Consider the following 12,432-nt stretch of genomic DNA (forward strand, 5'->3'; position numbering starts at 1 on the left):
ACTAACACTGACCACTCTATATATACAAGTATAATTTGGTGAACGGTTGCATGAGTCATTGTAGGTCGCTGACTCCTGATGACTTAGTTCTTTTAGCATTCAAGGAACAGCAGCCAATATTTTAGCTGTGACATTGTTGTTGTTGTTTTTGTTCCCTCACGACCCCCTCCTTCCCTCCGCAGCGAGGTCAAGGCCCTCTGCCACCACATTGCCACGGAGGCCGGGCAGCTGAGCTTCCAGAAGGGTGACGTCCTGCGCGTGGTGGGCAAGGTGGACGCCGACTGGCTGCGCTGCAGGCGAGGGGCAGAGAGCGGCTTGGTGCCCATCATGTACGTCACCCACATGGAGGACGAGGACTACTGACGGGGGCCGGGGGCGGCCGGGGAAGCCCAGAGAAGCCCAGACCCACGGAGCCCGGCCGTGCCCCCCCAGCAAGACAGTGTCGGGCGCACAGGCGCCTCCTCCTCCTCCTGATCCCGTCTCCCGATCTCCTCGCTGTGAAGGAATCTCAGAAATCACTGCTGCTCTCCGCCTTCGCCCCCTGTCCTGCCAGGGGTCTCCTGTTGCCAAGTGTCATTGCTGTGCATGCTCCTCTCCTCTCTTGCCCCCTTCCCCCCCAACAAGGAACTCTTCACCTGCTTCGCCTCCAGGGCTCGTCCGGCATAGACCTTCGGCCACCAGGACTGCCGCTTTGTGTTGCAGGGGGTGGACTGGATGGCCCTTGGAGCCCCCCCTTCGTAAATAGGACGGTGCAGCCAGCCCCCAGCATGCATTGCTCCGCCTCCATCTCCGGGTGGGGGGGCGCTTTCCTGCAAGCTGCCCCCGGTGGCAGCAGGTGGCATTGCAGGCGGCCCTGCCCTAGACATGCCCTCTCTAGAACTGTGTGCTAACATATATTAACACCCCCGTTGCATCTTGTGGCCCCCACCACACCGCAGGGGCAGCCAGTGGGAAGGGACCTGTGCCCCGGGGAAGGGGCATCTAGCTTCAGAGGGAGGGAGGGAGGGAGGGGGTGGGTGGGGTCCCCCCGAGGGAAAATAATCCCGCCCATGTGTCTGTGTGTCTGTGTAGTGGTTTGGTAGGGGTCCACGGCCGTTCTGTGTTAGAAGTAGGCTCGACGGTGGGCGATGCCCACAAAGGGGAATCAAGGGTGGTGGGCAGAAGGAGGCCCTTCCAGCCGCAAGGGACTGTCCCCCCCCACAGGGTCCAGGGTCCTGACCCAGCAGCAGAAGGGCACTGCTGGGGTCCCCAGAGGACATCCAGGCGGTGCTGGTGAAACTGCCTGCCCGTGTCTGTAACAGGGTGGGTGGGAGAAGGGTTTTCTCTGGGGTTAGGGGCTCCTCGCCATTCTCCATTTCCGTTGGGGGGCGGGGCGGGATGGGGGTCCTGGTCTCCCGTGTCTCCCCCCCCCCTCCGTGTAGCCAGAAGGCAGTGTTATTGCCAAGACCAGCTAGTCGGTCGGTCAGTATTGAGGGGCTGGGCTGAGGGGTCCCGCCTTGCCCTCCCCCCAAGGGGTGGCTGCTGTTGCGAAGTCAGAGGCTCCTGCGGAAAAAGGCGCCATGTTTAATTTGTACTTCCGGCGTTAGAACAGGGTGTCTCGCCTTTATTTATTTCTTTATTTATGACGCATATTAATAAAAAAAAGGTGCTGATTAAAGAGCTCCTCTCCGCTGCAGAGACGGTTGATACACCTACCCACTTCCTGCGCAGGGACCTCAGGATTGGGACCCCTCCCCACCCCGATGGACTCTGAAGCCAGGAGTCGAGGAAATCTATGGGGCGGCTCCTCCACCTGGCGGAGCCTGCAGGGAAGTTCTGGATATTGCAGGCCTTGACGCAACTCCTTGAGGTGGTAGAATAAAAGATTAATTGGAGATCTATTGGAGGATAGAGAAAAAGGTTGAAGACAAAAAAGGAGGAACAAGGTGGGTTGGGGGGCAGCAGCTGCCCTTTGCCCAGCACCCAAGTGATGCCCTTGGCATAGAATCAGAGAATCGTAGAGTTAGAGGGACCGTCAAAGGTCCTCTAGCCCAACCCCTGCAAGGCTCAAGGATCTCAACTCAAGAATCCATGATGGATGACCACCCAACCTCTGCTTGAAAACCTCCAAGGGAGGAGAGGCCCCCACCTTCCGAAAGAGACTCTTCCACTGTCCAACGGCTCTTATTGTCAGAAAGTAAGAGGGAAAAAGGAAGTCTTCCTCCATTTTTCGGGGCAAAACCAACATTTCTTGCCCCTACCCTGAGTTGTGGGAGAAGCGACTCTTGACCAGTGCTTCTGGAGCAGACTTCTGGAAGGCGAGAAGAATCAGAGAGGCTTTTGCTGTGGTTTCTGTGTTGCAGGAGGGTTGGGCTACATGACGCTCCCAGCTTTCAGATCCCCTGGTTCTGTGATTCTCCCGTCCCCTTCCCCTCCCTCAGGGCTTGGACCTGGCGCTTCTTTCCTATGACATGCAGGGTCTTCACTGAGCTCTGGCTCTCTTCAAATGTCTGTGGCAGAGTTTTTGCCTTGCTGCAGAAGGAGGGGCTATTGCCTACCAAATCCCAAAGTTACTGAAGATTCTGCTAAAGGGGAGGAAATCCCCAGGGCAGGAGAGGACTGATCTCAGGTGGGCCCTCATCATCTCATGGAGCCATGATTCCCCACCCGGCACTTGCATTTCCCCATCTACTTAATTTCAGTCATCTGGGGTCGTATCCCAGCAGCACCTATGACTTCCTCTTACCTTTATGTCTGCTCCATCCAAACGGAGCTACCTGGAAGCCAGAGGTGAGAAATGGGATGCTTTTGGGATGTTTTCTCTGGAGGCTGATTTCAAAGCGGTTCTGCTCATTCCTAGCAAGTGGCAACTAAATCCTGAGCACGGCTGGAAAATGTTTTGTGCATTTTCCAGCTCAGAAAAATAATCCTGAATTAAGGGGTTTTCTTGTCACTTTTAAGTCCCTCCTGTTTTGTGGGAGGGTTGACATCTGCAGCTTCCACATCCCAAAGTGAAGCAAAAAATGTAGACCATTTCCTCTTGTTTTCAGGTTGAACATGCCCTGGTTGATATTATCTAAGTCTTATAGATGCCCTGTAGGCCTCTGCCCCACATGCCACATTTCCCTCTCCCAAACTGCGCGGGACGGACCCTCTTCTTAAGATTGCCTGGCCCAGGGTGGTCCTCTCCCAGAGAGGCAGCTGGTCTCCAGCTGGGCCTCTGGCAAGAGGAAGGTTGGCGGGTGAAAAAGCTTCTCCAAGGGGTGTTTCTGGGCTTCCCAGAACATGACTGAACCCTCTGGAACAACTGGGACCTTCCTGAGAAACAGACCCCACAGATTCAAAGAGCTGGGGGAACCAGAAGGCTGTCGGGTCCACACACCCCCCAGTCCAGAATGGGGAGCTGCCCATCCATCCTTTCATCCCCACCCCCACCCCCAAAAAGTCCCACCAGGGATCCTTTGTCTGAGGAAGAGGGGGAGTTGAAGGGGTCCTCTTCCATCCTGGCTGTCGGTTTCCCTTCCTTACACCACACACACAAAGCAAGGGGGCAGAAGCGGCTCCTGGAGGGGGGGAGTCCCAGAGAGGGTGGGGCATCATGGCTGCCCATCCAGCACCTGCTTCTCCAGGGTGCTCTGGCCCAGGGCGTCAAAGGTGAGCTGGCCGTAGGTGTGGCCAAACTGGAACTTGTAACCTGCAAGGAGACACACAAAAGCCTGAATGGAGAAAGGGGGCACCTTCACTGCGATTCCTGCCTTTCGGGGTTGGGCTGGATGAGCCTTGGGGGTCCCTTCCAACTCTGCAGTGTCTGCCGATGCCTCCTCCTCCAGACCAGAGCATTTGGGGAAGAATAGCAATGGCTTTCAGGAAGCTGGAGCAGAAGGCGAGACCCCTCCAGGCCTGCAGAGCTTCTCAACATTTCTCCAGTGAAAATAGGGACGTCCCATTCCATAAGGGTAATTTGACTATTTATACCCCACACATCTTACTGGGTTGCCCCAGCCACTCTAGGCAGCTCCAACATATATAAAAACATAAAAAAACATCAAACATTTAAAAAAACCTTCCCTATACAGGATTGCCTTCAGATGGCTCGGGGGTCAGATAACTCCATAAAAAAGTAAAGGGACCCCTGAGCATTAGGTCTAGTCATGGCCGACTCTGGGGTTGTGGCGCTCATCTCACTTTACTGGCCGAGGGAGCCGGCGTACAGCTTCCGGGTCATGTGGCCAGCAGGACTAAGCCGCTTCTGGCAAACCAGAGCAGCGCACGGAAACGCTGTTTACCTTCCCTCCAGAGTGGTACCTGTTGATCTACTTGCACTTTGACATGCTTTCGATCTGGTGGTATCCCCACCCAAATAATGTCATACAGCTGTGGGACAGCCAGCTGGCATAGATCAAACCCCCATTAGGGGCACCTCATCACAGCTTTGAAAGGTCTGTAAAATTTACCTCTCCCTGCAATGAGCATATTTTAAAGAAGACCCCCCCCCCCAAATCCTAGCAAATATGAGGTTCCATAAGAACATGCTGGATCCGGCCAACGGCCCATCCACTCCAGCCTCCTGTTCTCACAGGGGCCAACCAGATGCCCGTTATAGGAAACCCACAAGCAGGATTTGAGCCCAAGAGCAGACCTCTCCTCTGTGGAGGCAAGAGCCTAGTCCTCATGGCCAGCGGCCCTGAAATAACTTTCCTCCCTGGACTGGTCCAAGCCTTTGTGGCAGCTCCTTTTCCTCGGGTGTCTCCACAGTCAAGCCAGGTCTCCGTGGGTTGCAGCTCCCACAGAGGAGAAGAGCATGAACAGGTGGGGCAGCCCCCCAGCTCACCTGGAACGTAGCCCCTGTAGTGGGGCAGGAGGCCCGTGTCTGTGGGGTAGGTCTTTGTCAGGGGAGGGAGGGCATCGCCACCTTTCTGGGCATCGCGGCTGCTTCCAGAAGGCCCTTGCTTCTGCCTCCATCGCATCCGGTCGAACTCTGCCAGAGCCCGGTGCGTGATGACTGGGTAGCTTGCCCCAATCAGATACTGGGCACGAGGGATGAATCCAGTGAAGCCTGCGTTGCAGGAGTCGAGAGAGTTAGACCCACCACAGAAGCCCACCCCCCTCCAGAGCTGGTGGGGTGTATTATTACATAAAAACACAAAATGCGTAACTGAATACTAAAAAGACTACACCTCTCCAGTCATATTTAAAAGGCCATGGATTGTTTCATCAGCCCAAGGTCTTGTTAGAGAGGAAGGTTTTCACCGGGCATCTAAAGATCTGCAAGGAAGGCGCCCTGGGAAGAGCTTCCCACAAAGGGAGCCAAATGTGACCTCCGGTGTGTAACCTCCTGGTTGCCAAGGATCAACTGAAGGGCTTGAAGGTTCTTCCCAGTTGCTCCTTGGCAAGGAGAAAGCCTTTCAAATTGGGCACCAGATGCCCACCCCATGGGGTTTCCTTCCACTTGAGAGCTCCCAGTCAGAGTCCCCAAGAGCAGCCAATCCCTGCCCAAGGCAGCAGGTTTTGAACTCGGACCCTTTGGCCAGAGGTCTTCCTTTGCAGCCCCACCCACCTGTCCAACTGGAGGTGTGCAGGCCAAGAGAGATTCTGATCCAGCACTGATCCAAGGGCTAATGGTAAAGGTAAAGGGACCCCTGACCTTTAGGTCAGGGTCATGTGGTCAGCATGACTAAGCCGCTTCTGGTGAACCAGAGCAACACACGGAAACGGCATATATATCTTTCTGCCGGAGTGGTACCTATTTATCTACTTGCACTTTGATGTGCTTTCGAACCGCTAGGTTGGCAGGAGCAGGGAGCTCACCCCGTTGCGGGGATTCGAACCGCTGACCTTCTGATTGGCAAGCCCTAGGCTCTGTGGTTTAACCCACAGTGCCACCCGCATCTCTGATCCAAGGGCTAAAAGTGACCTTAAAAGCCTTGCTCCATTTATTTTACAGGGGCTTGTTCTGTTTTCTGAAGGATGAAAATAGCAACAGGTGGGGGTAGTGGAGGAGAATGAGCAAGGTCATGGTACACCTGGAGGCGGAAGGTACCCCTAACCTGCCCACCCGCACCCACCCCACATCTGCCAGAGGTGCTTCTTGCATTGGGAGAAGATCCCGCAGCCTGGATGGGGGCAGGTGAGCCTTACCTGAGATGAAGTGCCTCTGTGGGTTGCTGTCTTCCAGAGAGTAGGGCGATCCCTGGGGCCGGAAGGCATAGCGAGACACATATGGGGCGGCAGCTTTTGACACGGCGGTCAGGGGGGTCTTGCACTTGGGGGTGAGGCTCTGTGGGCACCAGGAGGGTCAGAGTCAGGCCCAGGCAGGCATCTCTTTGCTGATTTTATTAAAACCATTTGCAGCCACCTTCCATTTCAAAGAAACACCAAGGTATAGGAGACGGGAAATGAGGGGGGGACTTTAAGGCCACTCCATAGATAGATGATAGAAAGATAGATAGATGATAGATAGATAGATAGATAGATTCAAGGGCAAGGGCAGCCTGGGAGCCTCACAGACATGGCCCTGGCAGATTCAAGGGGGATATGGAGGCCCCAGACCTTGTTACCCACTTATTTATTCACTTACTATTTTTAACAAAATATTATATACTGCTTGATCGTAAAGAAGAAACCCTTAAAGCAGTTAAAACAGAGAAGCCAAGAAAATGGGGGGGGGGGATGCAACAATACTGTAAAAAGAGTTAAAATGCTAAAAACAGATTTAAATGCACACCAGCTTTCTAAGCATCTGGATCGGCTTGCGTAAACAAGAATGTTCTCGGCAGATGCCTCATAGGGGCCAGACCAAGCGCCTGCTCGGTTTCAAGAGGCAGGGAGTTCCAAAGTGCAGGTGTCAAGTTCTTACAAATATGGAACGGGCATTATGTGGCACCTGCGGTGGTGCCCATTCCGCCAATCAAAGGGGCTGAGTCTATACCCTCCAGCATTTGTCTGATGAAAATTAGGGGCATCCTAAGGAAGAGCGGGACATTCTGGGATCAAATCAGAAACTGGGACGGCTTCTCTAAATTGGGGATGTCCCAGGAAAAGAGGGACACTTGGGGGGTGTCTGTGATTGATTGATTGATTGATTGATTGATTGATTGAGTGAGTTTATATACTGCCCTATACCCGGAGGTCTCAAGACAGTTCACAGAAAAGATCGCAATACATAAAATCAAAAGAAGAACAATAATTCAGTAACACCTCCCCCCCCCGAAAAGAGCCACATTTTGTGCATGTGGGGGGGGGGGGAGAGGCAACCTCATAGGTAAACTGGTCCCAAGTTGCAAATGAGATGCATGTGCTGGCAGACCAGCCAGCAGCCTCCTGACCCAGCCAAGGCCCCGTCTCCAAGTAGGGCTGGAAATGCCCCCCCCATTGGAGACCCTGGAGAGGTGATGCCAGTCAGTCTAGGCCAGTGGGTGCCCACCTGGTGCCCTCCAGATGTGTGGGGCTGGTGGAGTTCAAAACACCGGTGACAGTGCTTCTTTCTAAATTTGTGCCTGCATACAAGTGTTAGCGCCTGCAAATCTCATGCAGGTTTTTTTTGGTGACATGTAAGTGCCCCCCCCCCCGCTGCCACACTTGCCCACGAAAGGGCTTGGCCCTCAGGTGTGCCACGTACGTGAGACTCCGGCTTGGTGTCCTTCGGAGACTCCCCTCCGGCCGCCTTCCAGGCCTCCCGCTGCTCAGCTCCCCTCAGCAGCTGCCGGGCAAACTCACTCCTGGCCTCCTTGCAGATCTCGCTGTAGGTCTTGGCAAAGTGGTTTTGGGCCCGAGGGATGAATCCTGCCAGGACACAAGACGTGTTTCAACAGCCCAGGCAGCATAGGGTGAAGGGAGAGAGTGTCGGGGGGGGGGGGAGATGTAAAAGGGGGGGCTTGGGTCAGGTGTGGAGGAAGGGCAAAGCAGCTGGCAAGGTTGGCAGGTGGAGTAAGTCAGGGAGGCAGCCCCTAGCATTTAATCTTTATTGTCTCCAGAGACAGACGGACACTCACTGTGAGACCTGGGATTAAGGGCACAATACAAGGAGCCTCAAGAAAAATATGCAGCCTCGTCGTGAGCAAGAGAGCTCCACGCCTTCTCCCTGAGAAAGGAAGCTCTCTGTTGCCGCTGCCGCGTTTTCCTGGGCTTGGGGAATATTCTGGGGTGGACCAGAGCATGTGCCCCATTCTCTGCTTTGCTTTCTCTATGAATATGTGTGAGGGACTGACCAAGGCTTCAGCCTGAACTACGGGCGGGAAGAGTCGCTGGCACCTCTGACCCTTCTCTCTCTCTGGCCCTCTGGCTGCTTATTTCATAAAATTTGCGCACGGCTTGTTTGTGCAAAAGCAGCAACCTCCAAGGGGCTTATGAAAATGACAAAGCAATAAAATAATCAATGAGAAAAATTAACGACAGAATTTCAAAGGACTGAAAACAGATTAAGGACTCGGCTACATTAGTAAGGAAACAGGTATTTGAATGTGCTATATACATGCAACACCAGATGGTGCCAGAGAGCAGGAAATTTTAAAACGCAGTTTTCCATAGATATTTTTTTCTTTTGTTAAAATGATCCGTTTCCTGACTTATTTATAGTGTTTTCCTCCCGTGTTTAGATCCACCCTAATACTCTCATCAACTTTCTGAGCATCTGGCTAGGCTCTTCTCGGGGCTTCTTCCCACTTAACTTTCACCCCGCTCTTACCAGAGAGATTTCTGAGCTTTAAGCTCTGTGTCCAAGCTGTGTTCTTTGCTTCAAAAATCTGGGTTTTGCGCTCCTTACCCCTTGCTCCGATTCAGTGGGAAAGGGTTTTCGAGGGGAAAGTGCAGGGGAGAGTTAAGTGGGCATAAGCCCTAAACAAAAATCGTTTTTAGCAGGAGTCAAGAACAGTACAGTGAAACCTCCTGCCTGGTTTTTCCACCCCACCCTTCCTCCCAGAGGGGACCAGGGCGGTAATCCAGGGCCAGCCCTCCATCCCCTCGGGGGCCACAGCCATCTGCCTCTGGCCCCTTTGAGCTTCCCCTGCCCAAATCAGGTGCCGGCCGCTGCTGCAGCCCAGACCTGACTGAGGGACCTCCTGCTCTCCCCCCCCCCCCCGCGGAGTTTACCTGTGTAACCTGGGATGGTTCTGCAGCCAAGCAGGGGGAGCTTTCCTCCGCTCTCGTTCTGCTCCGGAGGCTCCTCTGTGTCTCTGGGGGAGCAGTTGGGCTGCAGGATTAGCCGGCCAGAGTGATCCGCCTCGGGGCTAGTGAGCAGCTGCGAGGTCAGTTTCCCATAAGTCTGGCCCAGCATGAACTTGTAACGGGGGCAGTACCCGCCGTAGCTGCAAGGGGGCAGGAGAGCGTCAGGGGCAAGGGGACGTAGCAATCACGGAACACAAGTATGTGGCACAAGAAGCTACAGTTAGAACTGGATATGGAACAACTGATTGGTTCAAAATTGGGAAAGGAGTAGGACAAGGCTGTATATTGTCTCCCTGCTTATTTAACTTATATGCAGAATTCATCATGCGAAAGGCTGGGCTGGATGAATCCCAAGACAGAATTAAGATCGCCGGAAGAAATATCAACAACCTCAGATATGCAGATGACACAACCTTGATGGCAGAAAGTGAGGAGGAATTAAAGGACCTCTTAATGAGGGTGAAAGAAGAGAGCGCAAAATATGGTCTGAAGCTCAACATCAAAAAAACGAAGATCATGGCCACTGGTCCCATCACCTCCTGGCAAATAGAAGGGGAAGAAATGGAGGCAGTGAGAGATTTTACTTTCTTGGGCTCAGTGCAGATGGTGACAGCAGTCACGAAATCAAAAGACGCCTGCTTCTTGGGAGAAAAGCAATGACAAACCAAGACAGCATCTTCAAAAGCAGAGACATCACCTTGCCAACAAAGGTCCGTGTAGTTAAAGCTCTGATTTTCCCAGTAGTGATGTATGGAAGTGAGAACTGGACCATAAGGAAGACTGAACGCCGAAGAATGGATGCTTTTGAATTCTGGTGCTGGAGGAGACTCTTGAGAGTCCCATGGACTGCAAGAAGATCAAACCTCTCCATTCTTAAGGAAATCAGCCCTGAGTGCTCACTGGAAGGACAGATCCTGAAGCTGAGGCTCCAAGACTTTGGCCACCTCATGAGAAGAGAAGATGGGGCTATCTGTTTAGCCCATTTTAGTGTTGGCTAAGTCCTAAAATCTTCCTGGATGTTTTAACTGTGTATTAACAAATGTATTTTTTCTGACTGACGGTGGAATAAAAGGTTGATGATGATGATGATGAGAAGAGAAGACTCCCTGGAAAAGACCCTGATGTTGTGAAAGATGGAGGGCACAAGGAGAAGGGGACGACGGAGGACGAGATGGTTGGATAGTGTTCTCAAAGCTCCCAGCATGAGTTTGACCAAACTGCGAGAGGCAGTGGAAGACAGGAGGGCCTGGCGTGCTCCATTCCAGGGGGTCACCAAGAGGCGGAGACAACTAAACGACTAAACAACAACAAAACACAAAACTGTCGCTGGATCAGGCCAAGGTCCCATCTAGCCCTGCATCCTGTTTGGCCACCCACAGCCCTTTCGGTTCCTGGGTGACCCTCCCTTCCGCAGGTTTCCTGCCGGGTTGCTATGGCAGCTGCTGTACACAGAGAGGGTAGCGAGAGAAGGGCAGCCTGATGGAGCTGCGCGGATGAGGAACGGGAGGGGGGGGGGAGAAGGGTTGCTGTGCTGCCAGCTCCCCCCCCCCCCGCATTGTGATTCCTGCCCCCACCGAGCAGAAATCCTGCCAAAGGGGACCCTTTCCCTCTCTTGGTGTCGGGAAGAAGCCGAGAGAGCTCAGTACACCTGCGCATCGATTTCACACACCTACACATAGGTGCCAACTCCCTGGGTGCCCAAACACCCATAAAACTCCCCATGAAGGGGCCAGGCACCCACAAATTTCAGGGCCAGGGCCGTGCACGCTTCATGGCGCCCCCGGCACCCACGGTCGCAGGGCCAAGTTGGCACTCCTGCCCCCCCCCCCAGACCCGCAAGAGTGTGAAGAGACACAGGTGTATAGCCTGATCCTGACGCGCAGGAAAAGAGCCGCTGGAGAAAGGGCAGTGCCCCGACTCCCTGGGCTCCCAGGAAGTTCTTCTGCCGGCTGCAACCTCTGCCCTTACCCGGGGATGTAGTGCGGCTCCGGGGTCATCAGAATCTGGCTAGCCTTGGGGGCGAAAGCTGTGGCCATGACCCGTGTCGGCTCTCGGCGTCTGCCCAGGAAGGAGCGGCGAGCCAGGACGGGAAGGTGCTCGCGGTGTGATCTGGAAGGGCAGAAGGCGGAGAGGTGGAGCCTGTGCCCAGGGAAACTTGAAGCGCAGAGAAACACAGCCGGCCTGCCAGGCAGAGGGACAAAAGCAAGCAACCCCCCCCCCTCCAATTTGGGGGGAGGAGGAGAAAGGGCAACAGGGGAGTCTCCTCGGCCCCTTGGTCTTTGCCTCACTTCAGCTCAGGCGCAGCAGCTGCTAGAGCTCTGTGCGGAAGGGGAACGGGCGGTGGCACACAGTGGGCAAGGTGCCAGGCAGGGCTCTGAGTGCCCACCACCCCAGCCATCTGGGCCCTGGACTCCTCCTATGGCCCTGGGCAGAAGGATGCTGATTAAAATGCCCTCTGTTCTCACGCTGATCTTTTTCAAGGGGAAAGTGGCCGTGCCAGGGAGCGGTGTGGCAGAGCCACCTCCAAACAGCAAATCTTGGGCAAGGAAGGGGGTGGCTGGCCTGGCATCATCCTGGCCGAGTGGGAGGATTGGAACCCTGGTCTCTCCCAGGTCCTGGGCCCCACACTCTCCCCCCCCCCATTTTTTTTATTGATTTTCCAAAATTTATAAACACACAAACAAACATAAATCCTAACTGTACTTAGTCCACTCTTAGTAACATTGTTAAGTGACTTCCTCAAATTCCCCTGGCTGAATTTCAATATATATCATTGTAACAATTTTCCAAAACAAGTTTCTCATAAAATTTACTTAATCACTTAACATCTTTCTTTGTTTTCATCTTTACTTTAAACATATTATTCTATAACATCACATATTTAAATCCTAAGCCTATCTGTTATTCTATTAAAATTATCTTAGCATATTTAACTAAATAGTCTGCATTTCATCCATTCCTCCTGGTACTCCTCCTCCTTCTGGTCACGGACTCTTCCAGTCAGGTTGGCTAGCTCCGAAAAGTCCATCATCTTCATCTGCCATTCTTCCACTGTTGGCACTTCTTGTGTTTTCCAGTTCTTAGCTAATAAAATTCTAGCTGCAGTTGTGGCATACAAAAACAGTCTAACTTCTTTTTTGGGCAATTCCAAACCTGTTATTCCAAGAAGAACCTGGGCCCCACACTCTAACCACTACACTCCGGCTTTGTGAGTCAGAGGCAGGATATCACCCTTCCCCTTCTCTCCCTCTCCCTCTAACTCCCCACCACCCCCACCACCCAGCCTGGCTA

General features: G+C 53.5%; 2 protein-coding genes across 4 annotated transcripts in view; one reads left to right on the forward strand and one right to left on the reverse strand.

Annotated features, from left to right (window-relative positions):
* The window catches only part of RUSC2 (RUN and SH3 domain containing 2), a 56,606-nt gene extending 54,946 nt beyond the window's left edge, over positions 1-1,660 (forward strand). For all 3 annotated transcript variants that reach the window (XM_081929545.1, XM_081929547.1, XM_081929546.1), the window contains one exon: positions 183-1,660. In XM_081929545.1, the coding sequence (XP_081785671.1) occupies positions 183-363 (181 nt within the window). In that variant the 3' untranslated portion in view covers positions 364-1,660. The remainder of the gene's footprint in view (positions 1-182) is intronic.
* Positions 1,563-12,432, reverse strand: CIMIP2B (ciliary microtubule inner protein 2B). The gene is made up of 7 exons (XM_081929980.1): positions 12,314-12,432; positions 11,110-11,756; positions 9,067-9,281; positions 7,598-7,761; positions 6,118-6,256; positions 4,811-5,035; positions 1,563-3,673 (listed from the first exon to the last, which is right to left on the reverse strand). Exons 2-7 carry the CDS (start codon positions 11,175-11,177, stop codon positions 3,576-3,578), a joined length of 909 nt encoding a protein of 302 aa, XP_081786106.1. The 5' UTR covers positions 11,178-11,756; positions 12,314-12,432; the 3' UTR covers positions 1,563-3,575.

This window comes from Podarcis melisellensis, assembly GCF_964234715.1.
Source record: "Podarcis melisellensis genome assembly, chromosome: 11".
Taxonomy (NCBI): Eukaryota; Metazoa; Chordata; class Lepidosauria; order Squamata; family Lacertidae; genus Podarcis; species Podarcis melisellensis.